The following is a 21,947-nucleotide window of genomic DNA, read 5'->3' on the forward strand; positions in this document are numbered from 1 at the left end:
CAGGAAACACGTCACACGTCCCAACCTCTGAGCCAGGAGACCTGAGTTCAAGTCTCACCTGCTCCAGAGGGGCATCATAAAACATTGACTGAAATATATCTGAAATTCTCATTGTTCCACTCAAGTCTGTCCATGGTCTCATTCCCAGCTCACTCCCAGCTCTGAAACCACCTCCATCCCTACAACTCCTTGAGAAACCTACACTCTGATAATTTTGTGTTCCAGAAAGTTCTGGAATTTTCCCCCCTGAACCTTTCTCTTCACTGTTAAAATGATCCTTAAAACCTAGTTCTAAGAGCAAAGTTTTGACCATCCATCCTGACATATGCTTATGATTATGATGTGGTTATGTAGCCCTGTGTTAAATTTGTTCTGAACTGCAATTCGATGAAGCACCTTGGGCTGGTTTTAAGGTATAAAAAGTGCTGTGCAATTGCGAGCTGTTAAATCCAACCCAGGAGTGGAAAAGAAGGAAGTTTTTTTTCCCGCAGTGTCAGAGCGACTTACTGCAGATGCTGGAATACGTACTGAAAACAAAAAATGCTGGAAATCACAAGGGGTCAAGTGGCATCCATGGAGAGCTGAAAATGTGTTGCTGGAAAAGCGCAGCAGGTCAGGCAGCATCCAAGGAGCAGGAGATTCGACGTTTCGGGCATAATCCCTTCATGGAGAGACAGCAAGCTAACAGTTAGAGTCTAGGTGACTTCATCAGAGCTGATGTTCTGTTGGAGTCATCTAGACTTGAAATGTATCCATTTCTGTCTTGAATACATTCAGTGGCCTGGCTTTCACAGTGTCCTGCGGTAGGGAATCCCTCAACCTCTAGTGAAGAAATATTTCCTCATCTCAGTCCTCAATGGAACTGGGCTCATCGGGCTACAAAAGGGTCAAACTCATTCCATCTAGACATTGACATCTGTTTGAACCCAGAGAAGAAGGAATGACTCACATTGTTAGATTGTCAGTGAGACACACCCACCCCCTTTTGACAATGTGGCCTCAGCGTGAAACGTGGGCTGAAGATTCGCTTGGAACTGTCGCAAAAGTTTACAAAAATTACAGGCTAGACATATTTTAATATATTATTTCTGTATAAATATTACATTTGGTACATCTAGAAGAATAAGTCTGATTTGGCACAAACCAAATATTCAAAGCATGCATTTAAATAAAATGGGAATAAACAAATGTTTAAAAAAATAATATTTGTATGAACACTTCTTTGAAGCAATCTCTCCAAAATTTCCAACAACAGAACTCTTTCCAACAAGCTCGAATGGTTTTTTATAAATAGACTTCCGTTATTGAATCCCAAATGGTTTCAGTGTGATCCATCTTTGCTTATTCTGAAATCTTAACTCCCCCATCTCTTTCCTCATAGCAACCTGTAAATGTACATCATCATTTATGTAGCTTGCTGCCATTCTGGAGTTAGGGCCTACTCTGTCACCATGACACTGATGAGCCTAACTGGAGTTATTCCTCCCACCCTCAATTTAATGCACTGAGGGGATTCCAGAACCTTCTCTGAAATCAATTTTACCCACCCTCGTTCAGATCTTAGTGGCTGTTATTATCAACTAATATTACATTCTTCGTTGATTTTGGAAGTTAGGAGGAGAACGAAACAAAAAAAGAGATAACATTTCTGCCGCCTAGGTTTCGAGAGTGACTCCACACACCAAGAGTTGAATTAATTGTGACCTTTCATCCGGTACACACATACGCCACGAGATAGCTGGACTGCATAACTCTCACATGATGAGGTAAACTAAGTGTTTCAGCCAGTATGTCTTTCTCTTTTTTTATTATTAACTAAAAAAAAGACTCTGCAAAGTCATCTTTTCTTCCTTTGCATTGTGGCGTTGTACTCAGGCCCAGTTTGGATCTGGGAGGATGGTCGCACATGTGCTATTTTAATGTCCTCAGTGTCTGTCCCCTGGTCAGCTCCTTGGCCTCCCAGGCCAGAAGCAGGATGGTTATTCCTGCAGAAGTCAGCCACCCAAGAGGGTGCTGTTAGGAACCCTTGTTGGTCAACGGTATAAAATTGTTTGGTGTCCCTGTCTTTTGAGACAGTGTCCAAAGTGCCTGTGCTGTTACATTTTTTGATTGGAGTGGGTGGTGATCGCGATGGAGAGAAGAGGGAGGATAGAGAGAGGCTGCTCAGTGTCTCAGACTGCTCGCTGTTGGCCCTCAGGGAGTGGCTGATCCCTTCCTCATCCGAGGGGTCCATGGAGTCCTGATATGTGCATCCCGGGCTGGTGCTGCCCCCGCTGCTTTGACTCCTTTGGCGTCCCCTCATCATCTGGAGCCCTCGGCTCGTCCGACGTTGGAAGGCGTTTACCCGGAGAGGCGGGGTGAAGGAGGGAGTGTTTCTTTGGGCTGACAGAGCGGTACAGACCATGGGGAGAGCCAGAGTGCACTGAGGTGACACCGCCAATCTCAGGCTGTTCTCTAGTGTCGTCTGAAGGCTGTCCACTGAACCGTCGCTCAGGGAGGTATCACTGATGGCAACCTGAGGAGAAATAAACCAACTGTTAGGGTCCCAGTACACTCCGCGATGACAAACTGCTCTCATCTTGCTCTTCATGAAAGGGAAGTCTTTGGGGGGTCCTGTTTCTCTTGGCGTGATCAAATATGAGCAGTGTGTGCAGACAGAGACACAGTCAGGCACACAAGATGATTACTGACTTCCCAATGATGCCATTATACAAATATTGAATTATCTCTCTCTGTTGAAAGCCAAGAATTTCATAAAGTGAATATGTCCTTTGTGGAAATTCTTAGATATTATTTTAATAATTACAGGTGGGAATCCTTTATCCAAGAACCCCAGGACCGACTGTTTGCTAGTTAAGGATATTGTTGGTTTTTGGATACAAGGATAATGAAGAAGGCGTTTGGTATGCTTTCCTTTATTGGTCAGAGTATTGAGTACAGGAGTTGGGAGATCATGTTGTAGCTGTACAGGACATTGGTTAGGCCACTGTTGGAATATTGCGTGCAATTCTGGTCTCCTTCCTATCGGAAATATGTTGTGAAACTTGAAAGGGTTTAGAAAGGATTTACATGGAGTTGGAGGATCTGAGCTATAGGGAGAGGATGAACAGGCTGGGGGTGTTTTCCCTGGAGCGTCAGAGGCTGAGGGGTGACCTTATAGAGGTTTACAAAATTATAAGGGGCATGGATAGGATAAATAGACAAAGTCTTTTCCCTGGGGTCAGGGAGTCCAGAACGAGAAGGCATAGGTTTAGGGTGAGAGGGGAAAGATATAAAAGAGACCTAAGGGGCAACTTTTTCACTCAGAGGGTGGTACGTGTATGGAATGAGCTGCCAGAGGATGTGGTGGAGGCTGGTACAATTGCAACATTTAAGAGGCATTTGGATGGGTATATGAATAGGAAGGGTTTGGAGGGATATGGGCCGGGTGCTGGCAGGTGGGACTAGATGGGGTTGGGATATCTGGTCGGCTTGGATGGGTTGGACTGAAGGGTCTGTTTCCTTGCTGTACACCTCTAGGACTCTATGACTCTATGACTCTAAGACTCTATGACTCTATGAATCTATGGCTCTATGACTCTATGAATCTATGGCTCTATGAATCTATGACTCTATGAATCTATGGCTCTATGGCTCTATGACTCTATGACTCTATGACTCTAAGACTCTAAGACTCTAAGACTCTATGGCTCTATGACTCTATGACTCTATGACTCTATGAATCTATGAATCTATGACTCTATGAATCTATGAATCTATGACTCTATGACTCTATGACTCTATGAATCTATGGCTCTATGGCTCTATGACTCTATGACTCTATGAATCTATGACTCTATGAATCTATGAATCTATGGCTCTATGACTCTATGAATCTATGGCTCTATGACTCTATGGCTCTATGACTCTATGAATCTATGGCTCTATGACTCTATGACTCTATGAATCTATGAATCTATGGCTCTATGACTCTATGAATCTATGGCTCTATGGCTCTATGAATCTATGACTCTATGACTCTATGAATCTATGAATCTATGACTCTATGACTCTATGAATCTATGGCTCTATGACTCTATGAATCTATGGCTCTATGACTCTATGACTCTATGACTCTATGGCTCTATGGCTCTATGGCTCTATGACTCTATGACTCTATGACTCTATGGCTCTATGGCTCTATGACTCTATGGCTCTATGACTCTATGACTCTATGGCTCTATGACTCTATGACTCTATGACTCTATGGCTCTATGGCTCTATGACTCTATGGCTCTATGACTGTATGAATCTATGACTCTACGGCTCTATGACTCTATGGCTCTATGACTCTATGGCTCTATGACTCTTTGACTCTATGACTCTATGACTCTATGACTCTATGGCTCTATGGCTCTATGACTCTATGGCTCTATGACTCTATGACTCTATGGCACTATGGCTCTATGACTCTATGGCTCTATGACTCTATGACTGTATGAATCTATGACTCTATGGCTCTATGGCTCTATGACTCTATGACTCTATGACTCTATGACTCTATGGCTCTATGGCTCTATGGCTCTATGACTCTATGACTCTATGACTGTATGAATCTATGACTCTATGGCTCTATGACTCTATGACTCTATGACTGTATGAATCTATGGCTCTATGGCTCTATGACTCTATGAATCTATGACTCTATGGCTCTATGACTCTATGACTGTATGAATCTATGGCTCTATGGCTCTATGACTCTTTGACTCTATGACTCTATGACTGTATGAATCTATGACTCTATGACTCTATGACTGTATGAATCTATGGCTCTATGGCTCTATGACTCTATGACTCTATGGCTCTATGACTCTATGACTCTATGACTCTATGGCTCTATGACTCTATGGCTCTATGGCTCTATGACTCTATGACTCTATGGCTCTATGGCTCTATGGCTCTATGACTCTATGGCTCTATGACTCTATGACTCTATGACTCTATGAATCTATGACTCTATGACTCTATGACTCTATGACTCTAAGACTCTAAGACTGACCTGACCCTTTTTTATGAATCACCTTTCAACCAAAATCAAAATAGTCATTTAACTCCAAAGATATATAGTTTCGGTGGATTGGCCAGGTGAAATTACCCATACTGGTAAAAACAATGACTGCAGATGCTGGAAACCAGATTCTGGATCAGTGGTGCTAGAAGAGCACAGCAGTTCAGGCAGCATCCAAGGAGCAGCGAAATCGACGTTTCGGGCAAAAGCCCTTCATCAGGAATAAAGGCAGTGAGCTGGAAGCGTGGAGAGATAAGCTAGAGGAGGGTGGGGGTGGGGAGAAAGTAGCATAGAGTACAATAGATGAGTGGGGAGGGGATGAAGGTGATAGGTCAGGGAGGAGAGGGTGGAATGGATAGGTGGAAAAGGAGCTAGGCAGGTAGGATGAGTTTGGACGAGTCATGGGGACAGTGCTGAGCTGGAAGTTTGGAACTAGGGTGAGGTGGGGGAAGGGGAAATGATCAAAGTTTGGGAGAAGATTTGTAGCTCGGGTGCTCATTGTTGTGGTTCTGTTCGCCGAGCTGGGAATCTGTGTTGCAGACGTTTCGTCCCCTGTCCAGGTGACATCCTCAGTGCTTGGGAGCCTCCTGTGAAGCGCTTCTGTCATGTTTCCTCCAGCATTTATAGTGGTTTGAGGAAACTGAGGAACGGAGGCAGGGGATGGTGCCAGGATAGGAGGGTGGGTTGTGGGGGGGGGGGGGGCGTGGACCTCACCACCACAGAACACACCAGATGGCCTCCTTCTTTAGAGACCGCAATTTCCCTTCACACATGGTTAAAGATGCCCTCCAACACATCTCGTCCACATCCCGCACCTCCGACCTCAGACCCCACCCTCCAAGGTGGGGTAACAAGGACAGAACGCCCCCGGTGCTCACCTTCCACCCTATGAACCTTTGCATAAACCAAATCATCTGCCGACATTTCCGCCACCTCCAAAAAGACCCCACCACCAGGGATATATTTCCCTCCCCACTCCTTTCTGCCTTCCCCAAAGACCATTCCCTCCGTGACTACCTGGTCAGGTCCACGCCCCACTACGATCCACCCTCCCATCCTGGCACTTTCCCCTGCCACCGCAGGAACTGTAAAACCTGTGTCCACGCCTCCTCCCTCACCTCTATCCAAGGCCCTAAAGGAGCCTTCCACAACCATCAAAGTTTCACCTGCACATCCACTAATATCATTTATTGTATCCATTGCTCCCGATGCGGTCTCCTCTACATTGGGGGGACTGGGCGCCTCCTAGCAGAGTGCTTTAGGGAACATCTCCGGGACACCCGCACCAATCAACCCCACCGCCCTGTGGCCCAACATTTCAACTCCCCCTCCCACACTGCCGAGGACATGGAGGTCCTGGGCCTCCTTCACCGCCACTCCCTCACCACCAGATGCCTGGAGGAAGAACGCCTCATTTTCCGCCTCGGAACACTTCAACCCCAGGGCATCAATGTGGACTTCAACAGCTTCCTCATTTCCCCTTCCCCCACCTCACCCTAGTTCCAAACTTCCAGCTCAGCACTGTCCCCATGACTTCTCCGGACTTGTCCAACCTGCCAAGCTCCTTTTCCACCTATCCACTCCACCCTCCCCTCCCTGACTTGTCACCTTCATCCCCTTTCCCATTCACCTATTGTATTCTATGCTACTTTCTCCCCACCCCCACCCCTCCTCTAGCTTATCTCTCCACACTTCAGGCTCACTGCCTGTATTCCTGATGAAGGGCTTTTGCCCGAAACGTCGATTTCACTGCTCCCTAAATTATCCAGAGTGTCCAGGGATGTGCAGGCTAGGTGGGTTAGCCATGGGAATTGCAGGGTTATAGGGATAGGGTCAGGGGGTGAGTCTGGGTGGGATGCTGCTCAGAGAGTCAGTGTGGACTTGTTGGGCTGAATGGCCTGTTTCCACACTGTAAGGGATTCCATTCTAATAACTCTTGTACCCGTTGTAGCCTGGTCTGTTTGGGAATGGGTTCACATTATGCCCCTCAAAAACATTACCATATCTGTAAAGGTTTTTATTTCTTTAACTCTGCCATTATTCTTTGTCTCTGTTTGTTGCTGCAATCAACCACTTAGGGCCATTTGGGACTTTTGGAAAAAATAGTTTGGTTGATCCAAATGGACCTAAAAGTGAACATTTTTTTTCCAATGGACCGAACTCAGTGAGTCTACAGGTCTCAAATAAAACCAGCAATTGCAAGTCTGGCAGCATCTGTGGGGAGGAATCGGGTCAGAAGCCACACGACACCAGGTTAGAATCTGACAGGTCTATCTGGAATCTCAAGCTTTCAGGGTGACTTCGCCTGACGAAGGAGCAGGGCTCCAAAAGCTTGTCCTTCCAAATAAACCTGTTGGACTATAACCTGGTGTTGTGTGGCTTCTGAACTTGTCCACCCGAGTCCAAAACCGGCACTTCCACATCGAGAGAAATCAGAGTTAACGTTTCAGGTCCAGTGACCCTTCCTCAGAGTTTCCAGGTCTGTTTGGGTCTCTTTAGGTCTGGTTTCAAAAGGACCTTCAGCTTTTAGGTCAGATGTGTGGTTAAAGGGTACTCTTTATTGTATTTCAGCAGATCCTTGGGCTTTTGGGGAAATAAATTACACTTGATATTGGAATGATGGTCGTTTTAATAAACGACTTTCTCAGGGAGATAATTTCTGATGAAGCACTTGGCTTCCGGCTCAATCAGGTGAACGAGTTGCAACGGTCAACGAGATAATAACGACAGGGCTGCAGCTGGATTGTGGGTGTGCGTCTAGTCTCAAGAAGGGTTTTATTTTAGTTTAGAATGAACTTACTGAAGCAAACATGTCTTTCAAGTAGTTCATTTGGAATTGTGTGCGCTGACTAAAAGAGTTTACAACTCTTATTAACTGAAGAATTGCCAACAGTGAGGTAGACAAGCTCAGAAGAGAGAAAGAGGGAAATTTCGATGCAAGACTCCAGACTTTAAGGAAGTTCTGATGCATGGTGGCTGAAATGAAGAGCCCTATGATACTGGTGTTGTATGTGGGATGACCAGTGCAGAAATGATAGCTCAGTCTTGGAAGATGAAATCCCTGCTGTAATCTGTACCGAAAACAACAAACGCTGGAGATCACAACGGGTCAAGCAGTGTCCGAGGAGAGACAGCGAGTTAACGTTCCGAGTCCAGATGACTCTTCATCATAGTCAAGGCCAATCTTATTGGGTGTCAGTGGAAGGTCCAAACAAATCTCAGCTTTTATACAAATGTACTCAAACCCAATCATCAATCTACCAATTTCTGATCTCGATTTGACTTGAGTTACTGGGAGTGTGAATCAAAAGAAAGAAATTTGAGTTAAGAAGTTTAGAATATAGAATAGTTAAGTGTTTGGCGTACTTTTAACATCTTTAAGGTAAGTGATTATTTAAGGTGGGGTGCAGTCAGTAGTTTCATGTTCTCTGATTTGGTTATCTAATAAAATTCTTTTGATTCAAACTGTGAACCTTGTGCGTTTAGCAAAAAAATGGGTTTTTGAATTCTAAAACAGATTTAAAACATTACTGTTCTTGACCAGGTACAAACAATGATTGCAGATGCTGGAAACCAGATTCTGGATCAGAGTGGTGCTGGAAAAGCACAGCAGTTCAGGCAGCATCCGAGGAGCAGGAAAATCGATGTTTCAGGCAAAAGTTCTTCATCAGGAATAAAGGCAGTGAGCCTGAAGCGTGGAGAGATAAGCTAGAGGAGGGTGGGGGTGGGGAGAAAGTAGCATAGAGTACAATAGGTGAGTGGGGGAGGGGATGAAGGTGATAATTCAGGGAGGAGGGTGGAGTGGATAGGTGGAAAAGAAGATAGGCAGGTAGGACAAGTCATGGGGACAGTGCTGAGCTGGAAGTTTGGAACTAGGGTGAGGTGGGGGAAGGGAAAATGAGGAAGCTGTTGAAGTCCATATTGATGCCCTGGGGTTGAAGTGTTCCAAAGCGGAAGATGAGGTGTTCTTCCTCCAGGCGTCGGGTGGTGAGGAAGCGGCAGTGAAGGAGGCCCAGGACCTCCATGTCCTCGGCAGAGTGGGAGGGGGAGTTGAAATGTTGGGCCACGGGGTGGTGTGGTTGATTGGTGAGGGTGTCCCAGAGATGTTCCCTAAAGCGCTCTGCTAGGAGGCGCCCAGTCTCCCCAATGTAGAGGAGACCGCATCGGGAGCAATGGATACAATAAATGATATTGGTGGATGTGCAGGTAAAACTTTGATGGATGTGGAAGGCTCCTTTGGGGCCTTGGATGGAGGTGAGGGAAGAGGTGTGGGCACAGGCTTTGCAATTCCTGCAGTGGCAGGGGAAAGTGCCAGGATGGGAGGGTGGGTTGTTGGGGGGCGTGGACCTGACCAGGTAGTCACGGAGGGAACGGTCTTTGCAGAAGGTGGAAAGGGGGGGGGGGGGGGAGGGAAATGTATCCCCTGGTGATGGGGTCTGTTTGGAGGTGGTGGAAATGTCGGTGGATGATTTGGTTTATGCGAAGGTTTGTAGGGTGGAAGGTGAGCACCAGAGGCATTCTGTCCTTGCTACGGTTGGAGGGGTGGGGTCTGAGGACGGAGGTGCAGGATGTGGACGAGATGTGTTGGAGGGCATCTTCAACCATGTGGGAAGGGAAATTGCGGTCTCTAAAGAAAGAGGCCATCTGGTGTGTTCTGTGGTGGAACTGGTCCTCCTGGGAGCAGATACAGTGGAGGTAGAGGAATTGGGAATATGGGATGGCATTTTTGCAGGAGGTAGGGTGGGAAGAGGTATAATCCAGGTAGCTGTGGGAGTCGGTGGGTTTGTAAAAAATGTCAGTGTCAAGTCGGTCGTCATTAATGGAGATGGAGAGGTTCAGGAAGGGGAGGGAGGTGTCAGACCTGGCCCAGGTAAATTTAAGGGCAGGGTGGAACGTGTTGGTGAAGGTGATGAATTGCTCAACCTCCTCGCGGGAACACGAGGTGGCGCCAATGCAGTCATCAATGTAGCGGAGGAAGAGGTGGGGAGTGGTGCTGGTGTAATTATGGAAGATCGACTGTTCTACGTAGGCAAACAGTTTAAAGACAATATTGAACATTCTGGGAATTAATTGTGACTAAACATTCCCTTTAGTATGAATTCTTGTATTAGATTTTTCCAGAATTCCAACAGTGCCACATGTTTGTTCATCTGGGTCATTGCCCTATGCCCAATCACCCCTGTGCTAACCAACCCCATTCGCAGCTCTCAATTACTTATGTTTTGGTGACTTTGGATAAATGCAAGGTACAACAAACAGGGAACAGGACTTATACATTTAACAGTAGGGCCCTGGGTAGTGTTGTAGAACAGAGTGAGCCAGGGGTTCAGGTACATAATTGTCTGAAGTTTGTGTCACAGGTAGACAGGGTGGTCAAAAAGGCAATTAGCATGCTTGTCTTCATTGCTTGGAACTTTGACTACAGGAGTTGGAGATGTCATGTTGAAATTGTACAGGACGTTGGTGAGGGGTCTCCTGTAATATTGTGTCCAGTTCTGGTCACCCTGCTATAGGAAGGATATTATTAAACTGGAGAGAGTTCCGAAGAGATTCCGAAGGGAATGGAAGGTTGGATTCATGAAGAAAGGTTAGATAGACTGAGACTTTTTTCACTGGAGCATAGGGGGTTGACAGCTGATCTTATAGAAGTTTATAAAACTATGATGGACATAGATAGGATTAATGGTGGTGTTTTCCCTCGGATGAGGAATTTCAAGATTAGGAGGCATATTTTTAAAGTGAGAGGAGAGAGATTTTAAAAAGCCAGGAGGGACAAATTTTGATTCGTGTGTGGAATGAATGTGGGTACAATTACAACGTTTAAAAGATATTTGGATAAGAACATGAATAAGAAAGGTTTGGAGGGATACGGGCCAGGAGCAGGCAGTGGGACTAGTTTAGTTTGGGATTATGGTCAGCATGGACTGGTTGGGCCGAAGGGTCTGTCTCTGAGTTGTATGCCTTACCTGTCGTTGGAGAGACCAGGCCATGTTGGGTGACTGCAGCAAGGCCCAGGAAGAGGAGGAAGCGACCTTGGGGTGCTGGCTGCTGTCAGTCTGCTCTGCTGGGGAAAGCTTCGCAGGATGGAAGAGCTCTGTTTGAAACTGAAGACAAGAGGAGGAAGAAGAAGCCTGGCGAGGAGCTACTGAGGGAAGCAACACGAGAGTTTCATCAGGACTCTGCTCATATTTCCCAGTTATAGCTGAAATAACAACAACTACTGGCATTTACAGAGCACCTCACTAAAACACACCACCTTACTTCATCGAAGTAGACGTCAGACAAAAGGCTGACACTGAACCACAAGAGGAGATGGTAGGACAGGTGACAAAGAGGGAACTATTAAGAAACATCTTGTAGGAATGTAGCAAGATAATTTGAGATGCCAAGGAGGCTGTTCCTCTCTGTCTCAATCGTCTCTGTGGTTCACTGTCTAGAAACAACATCTATTCCTTCGCAAACTAAAGGAACATGTCCAGGCACTTTATTGAATTAAACAAAAATCTGGAGGACAATAGTTCCATGATGTATTCTCCACGGCAACACAATGATCAATCAGAGCCAAGTGACTAACCAATCATGGGGATGTTATGGGGATAAGGCAGGAGAAGGATACTGTTTGAGGATGATCAGCCATGATCATAATGAATGGTGGTGCTGGCTCAAAGGGCAGAATGGCCTACTCCTGCACCTATTGTCTACTGTCTATTGTCAATCAGCAGCCTTTTCTCATACAGTATAAATTGTTGATCCCTTTGAGATTTGGTATTCTTGCATCTGTCCTGATGAGTGCAAGATGAAAAGGTTTGATTTCTTCTTCAGTAAAATGCAAACATTGTTTGTCCCTTACACTATCAATACAGTACTCCAATAGCTGGGGCTTCTTGGAATCTTTCTCTGCCATTCCGAATGAGAGACCTTATTGTTCTGTACAAACTTTGAGTAGTTTTCAGGACATTTTGGTGAAGAGTAATCGCTGTTGTAACACAGGAGATACAGCTATCAAATTACATAGAGCAAATCCCCACCAACAGCAATGAGATAAATGACCTGACAGCTCCAATCTAGAACATGCAGAGAAGGGTGTACGGGGGAGTCCCTGAGGGAACTGTAACACAGCACTGCCATGGCTAATAGGGCCCCTTTAAGCTACATGCTCCTTCACAGCCAGTTCATAAATACCCATGACCCACTTCTGATAGGACCCTGTTTCACACATCAAGTTGGTGTGAAATTGATGGCTCGGTTAAATTTTATTGCAAAAGTAGATACGTTTCTTTATGAGAAACTGAATTTAACATTTATCCATGGATTTCGTACATTAAGATCTCTAACCAAGTCTTGCTCCAATATAATGAAGGTCAGCAACATAAGATGGAACCTGTCTCTGTAGTTGCAAACCAATGTATTCAAGGAAAAAAATACAGGCAGAGCTCACACCTCTCCACAACGTGACATGAATGGGTAAAAAGTCAATAGTGTAAATTAAGGGGTGGCTATGGATCCAGCATTTTAAGTTAAAATACATTCATTAATGAAGTTCTGCAGTGGTTACACTGAAAACATGTGGGAATGTGACACACAGACTAAGAATGTTTGAGCACAGTTACATTTGGAGATGAGAGCGTACTGTTAGTCTCACGGTCCTTTGTCAAAGGATGGGACAAATGTAGTTGTTACTCCAAGTTATTAACCTGCTGGAAGGTGTGAAGGCTGGAGGTGGGATTTAATTTGTGTTAGATCCAACCTTCATAGGCAGTGACAACATTTCTGTGCCCATTACGTCTTGAAAACTCTCCTCTTCAACAGGGAACAGTTCATTGTGGTTCCCTCGTCAGGGAAGGGAACAGTTCCGAGAGAGTTCCCTGCCCCTGAACAGAGCCCGCTCACTCCAGTGGAGGGGACACATGCATGATGAGGAAACTGGGGCTAGGTTGGATGATCATACACGACCCTCAATCCAAAACAAAGGCAACCACCTCCCCCCAACTCCCAAATTCATCTCAGACTTGGTTCAGGAAACTGATGGACTCACTGTGAGAAGAGGGTGCACTCTTTAAGACTGTATTGTCATTCCAGGCAGAGAGAAACACAAGGTGGGTTGCTATAAGCAGCAAGTAATTAAATAACAGCAACACTCGGTGTACTGCTCACCAGCAATCTGCTCCATCGGCTCCGGCTGTGTTTCTGCAACTGCTTGGCCTAAATCTGAATTCTCGACTTGCAAACTGTAGCTGTTGTTTGGCAGTGAGTTTGTTCTGTATATCGCTGTCTCCTTCACTGTTAAGATGCTTGTGTTGCCATTCTCATGAGCACCAGGTTTATTTGTTTCTTCCTGTGAACAGAAAGCACAGGGACACGTATTAGCTGGTGACGCACGGGAGCTCTGCTCCATCACAGCCACCCTCAGCAAGCTGCCATTTGTATAAAGTCATCATGGTCCTGCTCACTCATTAGGGAGAGATGAAAGGTGGTGCTTTAACCGGAGGGTCAGGCAAGGGGGAGAGGTTGTGGAGGACAGTCCTTCCTGGCAATCTCAGCTGGTGTTGGAATTGAACCCACACTGTGGACATTAATCGCATCTAGCCACTGAAGCTAATTGCACCTTTGATGTCCTTTTAATGCTCAAAGCGTGCTTTGTCTAACACTGTTAGGCACCAAGCCACGTGGAGAGAGGGAGCTGTTGTACCAGCTGGTCAAAAGCTCTGCTTTGAAGAACATGTTGAAGGTGTAGTCCAGGGTGGAGGGGTTTGAGTGGGGGCGCGGGGTGTTGGGGGATGGTGGTTTTGCATGGGTTCCAGATCTTAGGGTCCAGGCAGCTGAAGACACAGCCACCAATGGTGGAGAGATGGAAATCTGGGATGGCTGGTATTGGTGTTGTGTGAATGGAGGAGGTGGTAGACACAGGAAGGACCAACACCATGCAGGGAGTTGAAAACAGAGAGAATTCCATTTTGCCAGACTGGAACCTTTCCTGGTCCTTGCAGAAACATCTGGGTTTTTTTTCTGCTCAGAACTCAGGATGTTGAAGGTAACCAAACCACAGACAGAGCATCAGGAGATCAGAGATTCTTCAAGCAAGACTATCAGAAACTGGTCAGCTGGTTCCCAGTTACAGATTACGGGGTCCTGCTGTGCATCAAGTGGCCATTGCACATGCAAGAGGTCACAATGTTTCAAAGCAACGAACTGAGCACAAGCCACCGTGGGACATAAATGTGATGGGGTCCTATATAAATGCAACGTATGGGAGAGCATCACTCATGTTAAATGGCTTAAGCTTAACTTCTGATGGATGCGTGCTCTAAACCTAAGGCTGTGCCAGGGCATTGGCAGGAGGTTGGCACTCTGATTGCGGAGAGGATCTCCTTTGCCATACCTTTTCATCACCTTCCCTGATGGTCAGGTGAGGTACACTGTCGTCTGAGCTCAGGTCATCAGCCAGAACCACCGACGATGATTTGTCCGAGAGGAGCTCTGAGGTCAGGGAGAACGCCTCTGTCTCAGCGAGGTGAACCTGGGAAGACACAATCAGACCTGGGTGGTTACTACCTGCTTCCCATCCTCCACCCCTATCCAGACCAACTCGATGGAAAGCCTTCATTCGGAACCGGGATCTTTTACTGGAGAAAGAACAGAGGTGTCACGGGGAATTCCTTTTTAATGCGGTGAGTTCTTGTGATCTGGAATGGGAAGCAGGTTTCACAGTGATATTCAGAAAGAAAGTGGATAAATACTGAAGGTTCGGGGGGGGGGGGGCATTTGCAGGAATTTGTGAGAATAGGCAAACTGGGGCAGCACCTTAAAATATAAATGGTTACCCCTGGACTGTACCATTCGATGAAATGAATTCCGTTGCAAAGGAATGCTTGGTGCTTTCGAAGAAAATGGCACTGTTTGACAGAATGTAAAGTCCTCATGTTCTCCCATTAGAGGTGGAGGTTTAACCTGATGGTGTCTATGCCCTAGGCGAGGGGAGAGGCTGAGAAGGGGAATCCTTCATAGCAACCTCAGCCAGGGGCAGGAATTGAACTGACACTGTTGGCGTCACCCACCAGCAGTTCAAGCAACTGAACTAACCAACCCCAAGCTGGCAGAATGTGTCACATGAATGAGGGGGATCATTTGTCTACATTAACACCATCCTTAAACCTTCCTCTTTATATAAGTGGCATTTGATGAGGGAAAGTCTAGAGGGTTGGGAATAAAGTATGTGATTCCTAATGTAAAAACAGAAAGAATTTTGGTTGCTAAATTTCTGGAAAAGCTCAACAGGTCCAGCAGCATCTGTGGAGAGAAATCAGAGTGAATGTTTCGGGTTCAGTGACCCCTCCTCAGAAGGGAGTTTAGATTCCCTACAGTGTGGAAACAGGCCCTCCGGCCCAACCAGTCCACACCGACCCTCCGAAGAGCAACCCACCTAGACCCATTTCCCTACATTTACCCCTGCACCTAACACGATGGGCAATTTAACATGGCCAATCCACCCTAACCTGCACATTTTTGAATTGTGGGAGGAAACGGTGGGCAGCACGGTGGCACAGTGGTTAGCACTGCTGCCTCACAGCGCCAGAGACCCAGGTTCAATTCCCACCTCAGGCAGACTGTCTGTGTGGAGTTTGCACATTCTCCCCGTGTCTGTGTGGGTTTCCTCCGGGTGCTCTGGTTTCCTCCCACAGTCCAAAGATGTGCAGGTTAGGTGAATTGGCCATGCTAAATTGCGCGTGGTAATTTAGGTAAAGGAGTAAATGTAGGGGAATGGGTGAGTTGCGCTTCGGCGGGTCGGTGTGGACTTGTTGCCCCTAAGGGCCTGTTTCCACACTGTAAGTAATCTAATCTAAAACCGGAAAACCCGGCGGAAACCCACGCAGACACGGGGAGAATGTGCAAACTCCACACAGACAGTTGCCCCCGGTGGGAATTGAACCTGGGTCCCTGGCGCTGTGAGGCAGCAGTGCTAACCACTGAGCCACATGCTGCCCCAAATTAGAGTGGTGCTGGAAGAGTACAGCTGGTCAGGTTTGCCTTCCTCAGAGGGGTCTGTCGATCCAAAGCATGAACTCCGATTTCTCTCCACAGATGCTGCTGGACCCGCTGAGCTTTTCCAATGACTCCCAAAGTATTTGATAGCACGCTGGCAAACCTCTCGTGGACGTAACGATCATATTTCGGAGTCTCTCCCAGGCTGAGGTGTGAGATTTTCTTTTTTGGGAAGATTGGCCTTTAACCTTTTGAACCCGAAAGGGACACCAGAAGTAAAGTTTTTGAGGTTACGTACGGATTCAGTAGGATTGCTGGGGCAAGATGTTTCCACCTTGTTGGGGGGGAATCAGAAACAGGGTCATGAACATAAAACAGTCACCGAAAAGACACAAAAACACAGAAGACAAACTGGTAACCTCTTGCTTGTCGTGGTGACAGTTCCGGCAGGTGGGTGAAGAGGTGTAATGGTGGAAGATAGATCCAGAGAGGTTATCAATCATCAACAGTTCATTCTCAAAAGTATCTCGTATGATTAGTGAGACACTGTCCAGCCACAAGTTCTCCTGCAGTATTACAGAAAAACAGGAAATAATCCTTTAATTAAGACAGAACAACTTTCTATCAATGATTGTTCTGCTTGCTTTGTGTACATATCGGGTGTCTATAAAGACTTTGTCCAACTTTGAGCTTTATTAACATTGGGCGTACTTGTGACAGAAGTAAAATGTAAACAGAGAGGAGATTAAAAAGGCTTTGACAGAGCAGATAAAAATGAACTACTGGCTTTCCTGTTTGTTCATGGGATGTGCACATCACTGATATATACTGCCCGTCCCTAGTTGCCCCTTGAGAAGGTGGGGGTGGAGCTGCCTTCTTGAACCGCTGCAGTCCATGTGCTGTAGGTAGACCCTCAATGGCCTTAGGGAGGGAATTCCAGGATTCTGACCCAGTGACACTGAAGGAATGGTGATATATTTCCAAGTCAGGATGGTGAGTGGCTCGGAGGGGAACTTGCAGGGGGTGGTGTTCCAGTGTATCTGCTGCCCTTGTCCCTCTGGGTGGTCATGGGTTGGGAAGGTGCTGCCTTAAGGAGCCTTGTGAGTTTCTGCAGTGGGTCTTGTAGATGGCACACACTGCGTCAGGGGGGGGAGGAGGTGGGTGATGGGAGTGGTGGACGAGGTTCCCATCAAGCAGCTGCTCTGCCCTGGATGGGGTGCAGCGTCCTGCGTGTGTTGGAGGCTAACGTGTGGTTACCTGCGCAGGCGAGATGTGTTTGCCTGGGTCTGGCCTCTCTGCTTTCTTCTTGTGACCCTTGGGGCCGTTGTCGGACCCAGCGCTGCCCCCGGGGGCTGATGGACCGGCCAGCTGGCAGCAGAAGCCCTGGGCCAGCTCCATCTCGATCTCAGCGTCCAGCTCGGCGTCCTCCTGGGCTTCCTTGTTGCTGTCATCAAGATGTTTCATGAGGACCGCCACTACCACGTTGATCAGCACGAACTGGGCGGTCAGCACGAAGCTGACAAAGTACAGCGGCGAGATCAGCTGGAGGTTACTGAAGCAACCACGATCATCATTGGAGCAATCACGGAGGGTGTCCTGGTCAAAACAAAGACTGCGTTAGGGAGGAACGGCCTCTCAGAGAAACTGGCACTGACACAGAGGGGCACACGAATTGGCGCTGCATAGCAAGATCCCACAAGCTTTTCCTCATTGAGGTGGGTGGAGGGATTGGCCACAGGACACAGGTAACCCATTCTGAATGCCCTCCCGCTCAGCGACTCCCACCTGCCCATGAGGGAGAAGGTTGGAGGAACATCCCTGGGCAGTCCCGCTGTGGAGGGAGGGAACGGAGTGCCAGGGGTCCCAACTTTCCGACAGGATCTTTAACACGAGGTCACGTTTGAACCCTCCGCTGCCCGGGGATGGTCCTGTTGCCACTGGCGCCCCTGGGCCATTACTCAAGCTAGTTACTTAGTTTATTGCCATGTGGGATCTTGCTGTGCCTAAGATGGATGCCACACCTCATACACTACAAGACTGGCTTCAGTGCACTCAATGGACTGTAATGTTCGATGCGACAGCCTTAAGTGGTGAAAGGCGCTACATAAATGCGAGTCCTTTGTCTCGCTGGAACCTGCATTCCAATCTTTCTGTAACGAGGCGCTGGCAGCATCTGTGTGACTGGATTTAAAATGCTGCCCAGGCAGTGCCCTGGGTCAGTGTTGGTGAAAGGGAGGGCACCACGCAAGAACAACAACCTGCATTTGTATAGCACCTTCAACGCAGCACGACGTCCCATGGGTGATTGGGAAACAAAACTTAACCCTTACTTTCATATTATGAGCTCTGGTGGGGATGACTAAAGGCTGGCTCAGTTTTAAGCAAAACTGGGTGGAGGGTGGGATGACTGAGCGAGGGAACAGCAGCAGCGTGCGCCCAAGCGGCTGAGGGCGTGGGCGCTAATCTGGGAGAGGCCAGACTTGGAGGAGAGCCGGGGTGGGGGTGCCGTTGGAGGAGTGTCTGGTGAGGTTGCACAAGTTCAGCGGGTTGGTCAACTCAGCTGAAGTTAAAGAGGAATTTGAAACCAAAGGTGACAACAATGGCCTGGAATTCCAGTGGGGAGCTGTCTACTCCAACTGCTCCCATCCTTGGGGTGGAGGGATACCCATAATGCTCTGAGGGAGGGAGTTCTAGGATTTAGTCCCAGTGACACTGATGGAACGGCGATGTATTTCCAAGTCAGGATGGTGAGTGTGTCGGAGGGGAACCTGCAGGAGTTGGTGTTCCAAGTATCTGCAGCCCTTTCTCCTTCCTAGGGACGCTGCAGGTTTGGAAGGAACTGCGTTGAGTTTTCACAGTGAATTAGATATGGACGGACTGCCTGATGAAGAGACGTTGCGGAATTCATTGCCGCAGAGTGCAGTGGAGGCCGGGACGCTAAATGTCTTCAAAGCAGAGATTGATAGATTCTTGATGTCACGAGGAATTAAGGGCTACGGGGAGAATGCGGGTAAGTGAAGTTGAAATGCCCATCAGCCATGATTGAATGGTGGAGTGGGCTCGATGGGCCGAATGGCCTTACTTCCACTCCTATGTCTTATGGTCTTATGGTTGTGTAGGTTAGGTGTGTACTCAAATTTAGAAGATTTTAGAAGAATGAGAGGAGGCCACATTGAAGCACAGAAGGTTGTTCAGGGACTTGGTAGGGTAGGTTAGGTGAAGCCGTTTCCCCTTGTGGGAGAGTGGAAGGTCAGAAGGCCTAATGCTAGAGTTAAGGGGTCACTTATTGAAAACAGAGCTGAGGAGGAATTTCTTCTCTCAGTGGGTAATAAGCCTGTGGAATTCTTTACTACGGAGCGCTGTCAAGGCTGGGTGATTGGTTATACTCAAGGCTGAGGTAGAGAGAGTTTTAATCAGGAAGGGAATCAAGGTTAGAGGCAAAGGCAGTGGAATTCAGAGTATGATCGCATTGAATGGTGAGGTGGGTTTGGTGGGCTGAATGGGTTACTACTGTTCCTATATCTTATGGTCACATGCACACACATTCACACACTCCCTATATACACACACGCGTGCACACACAATCACACACAACATTCACACACTCCCTATATACACACACGCGTGCACACACATTCACACAATACATTCACATGCTCCCTACACATGCATGGGTTTCCTCCGGGCACTCCAGTTTCCTCCCACAGTCCAAAGATGTGCAGGTCAGGTGGATTGGCCATTCTAAATTGCCCCCAGTGTTAGGTGCATTCGTCAGAGGGGGTGGGCTATTCTTCGGAGGGTCGGTGTGGACTGGTTGGGCTGAAGGGCCTGTTTCCGCACTGTAGGGAATCTAACCTAATCTACACACCAGACACACACACACACACACACACACACACACACACACACACACACACACACACACACACACACACACACACACACACACACACACACTCTCTCTCTCTCTCTCTCTCTCTCTCTCTCTCTCCCTCCATCTCGAGGCATCTGAGTCCAAACAGCAGTTGAATTACACTGACCACACCATCAGCAGGAAACCCTCCTGCACCTTTCCCACAACCCAAGGACCAACTTCCTCAAGCTCCAGCCCATTCCTCACTCCCTACCTTCATGATCCCATTCCAGTTGTCTCCAGTTGACACCTGGAACAGTGTCAGGAATGCCATGCCGAAGTTCTCGAAGGTAGCATGACGGCTCATTCCCTCACAGGGGTGGTCCTCATCGCAGACTGGAAAGGGAAACGACACAGTCAGACCTGCAGAAGTGGTGGCATCTACACCAATCAGCATTCACACCGAGAGACTCCTGGGAATCAGGGATAATAATTCCCAGGATACAGTCAGGACAAATGCAGCCTCCAACTGGGAATGTTGAAAGCTGCTACAGAAAATGAATGTCTTGCACATTCTCTCAATGATACATGATCCAGGAGAGAGATGATGGGAGATATGGGGCAAAAGGTGAGAGGGGTAGGAATCACTCTATCCTTTCTGGAATTCATTCCCCTCCCCAGTAACAAAAGACTGGCATGTCTATAGCATCCTTCACAACCCCCTGGTATCTCAAAGTTTCACAACCCATGGAGAACCGTGGTCACTTTTCTAATGTCAGAAACACAATCGGTAATTTTCATCCAGAAAACTTCCAAAAGTTGACATTGACCACATTATCTGCTTTTGTGAAGACAAACACAAGATTTAAAAATGGCCAGGGTAATCAGGCAGAGCTGTGGGATTTCTGACATCCACCTGGAGATGGTCGGGGTGGGGAGGGGTGGGAGGTGCCTGACTTGAACATTGAGTGTGAAAAGTCCCACTGCTGAGTGTGCAGCACTCCCTTACCATCAGTGACTCTGATTCAATCCTCAGACACAGAGGGACTCACAATGTACCAGTACTGGGATTGGGATCTTCCCACCTTCAGTGGGGCTGGATAACCCGACGTAACCAACTGGTCCAGACAGTCACCTACCCAGTTTACCAAACAGTTCGACTCCCAGCGCTGCGTAAATGAAGAAAAGAAGCATGAACAGGAGACCGAGATTCCCCACCTGACACAGAGAGAGAGAGAGAGAGAGAGAGAGAGGGGAACAGAAAGGTCAGTCAATCTCACTGGTTAGAAAGTTAATCAGTGATCACATGACAGTGTGCCTAGGCAAGGCTGAGATGAGAACACAGTCTGCCTCACAAACAGCACAGTTCAATCTCCTTCATTAAAACATTTCTCTGTTCCAGTTCAAACCCTGCCATATCTCAGTACCTCTGCGTGACCATCCAGCTCTATCTGCTTTCACTGGGCAGTGCCTCTAAATTCGGAATTGCTTCATAGCCAGTCATTGTGTCTGCTCTTGTCATATTTTCTCTCTCCTAAAGCTTGTATTCCTTTCTCTCTGCTTGAATGTCTCTCTGATCCACCCTGTTAAAGTCACGACCTGTGTGTGTGTGTGTCACGCTATGAATAATTAAATTGGGTGATTGATTAGATTCCCTACAGTGTGGAAACAGGCCCTTCAGCCCAACCAGTGCACACTGACCCTCTGAAGAGTAACCCACCCAGACCCATTTCCCTCTGAATGATGTACCTAACACTGTGGGACAGTTTAGCATGGCCAATTCACCCTAACCTGCACATCTTTGGACAGTGGGAGGAAACCCACGCAGACACGGGGAGAATGTGTACACTCCACACGGACAGTCGCCTGAGGCTGGTTTTGAACCTGTGACCCTGGCGCTGTGAGGCAGCATTGCTCACCACTGAGCCACAGTGCCACCCCATCACAGCACCAGGGACCCAGGTCCAATTCCACCCTCGGGTGACTGTCTGCATGAAGTTTACACATTCTCCCCGTGTCTGTGTGGGTTTTCTCCAGTTTCCTCCCACAGTCCAAAGATGTGCAGGT

At 47.4% G+C, this 21,947-nt stretch overlaps 1 protein-coding gene across 1 annotated transcript in view; it reads right to left on the minus strand.

Moving 5' to 3' along the window:
- Positions 1-1,837: 1,837 nt before the first annotated feature.
- The window catches only part of cacna1ia (calcium voltage-gated channel subunit alpha1 Ia), a 195,013-nt gene continuing 174,903 nt past the window's right edge, over positions 1,838-21,947 (minus strand). The window contains exons 28-35 of the mRNA XM_060849187.1: positions 21,020-21,098; positions 20,155-20,276; positions 17,285-17,623; positions 16,447-16,593; positions 14,427-14,564; positions 13,258-13,382; positions 13,202-13,208; positions 1,838-2,515 (exon numbers count right to left, since the gene is read on the minus strand). Of these exons, the coding sequence (XP_060705170.1) occupies positions 1,838-2,515; positions 13,202-13,208; positions 13,258-13,382; positions 14,427-14,564; positions 16,447-16,593; positions 17,285-17,623; positions 20,155-20,276; positions 21,020-21,098 (1,635 nt within the window). The remainder of the gene's footprint in view (positions 2,516-13,201; positions 13,209-13,257; positions 13,383-14,426; positions 14,565-16,446; positions 16,594-17,284; positions 17,624-20,154; positions 20,277-21,019; positions 21,099-21,947) is intronic.

The sequence above is a fragment of the Hemiscyllium ocellatum genome, chromosome 33 (assembly GCF_020745735.1).
Source record: "Hemiscyllium ocellatum isolate sHemOce1 chromosome 33, sHemOce1.pat.X.cur, whole genome shotgun sequence".
In the NCBI taxonomy this organism is placed as follows: Eukaryota; Metazoa; Chordata; class Chondrichthyes; order Orectolobiformes; family Hemiscylliidae; genus Hemiscyllium; species Hemiscyllium ocellatum.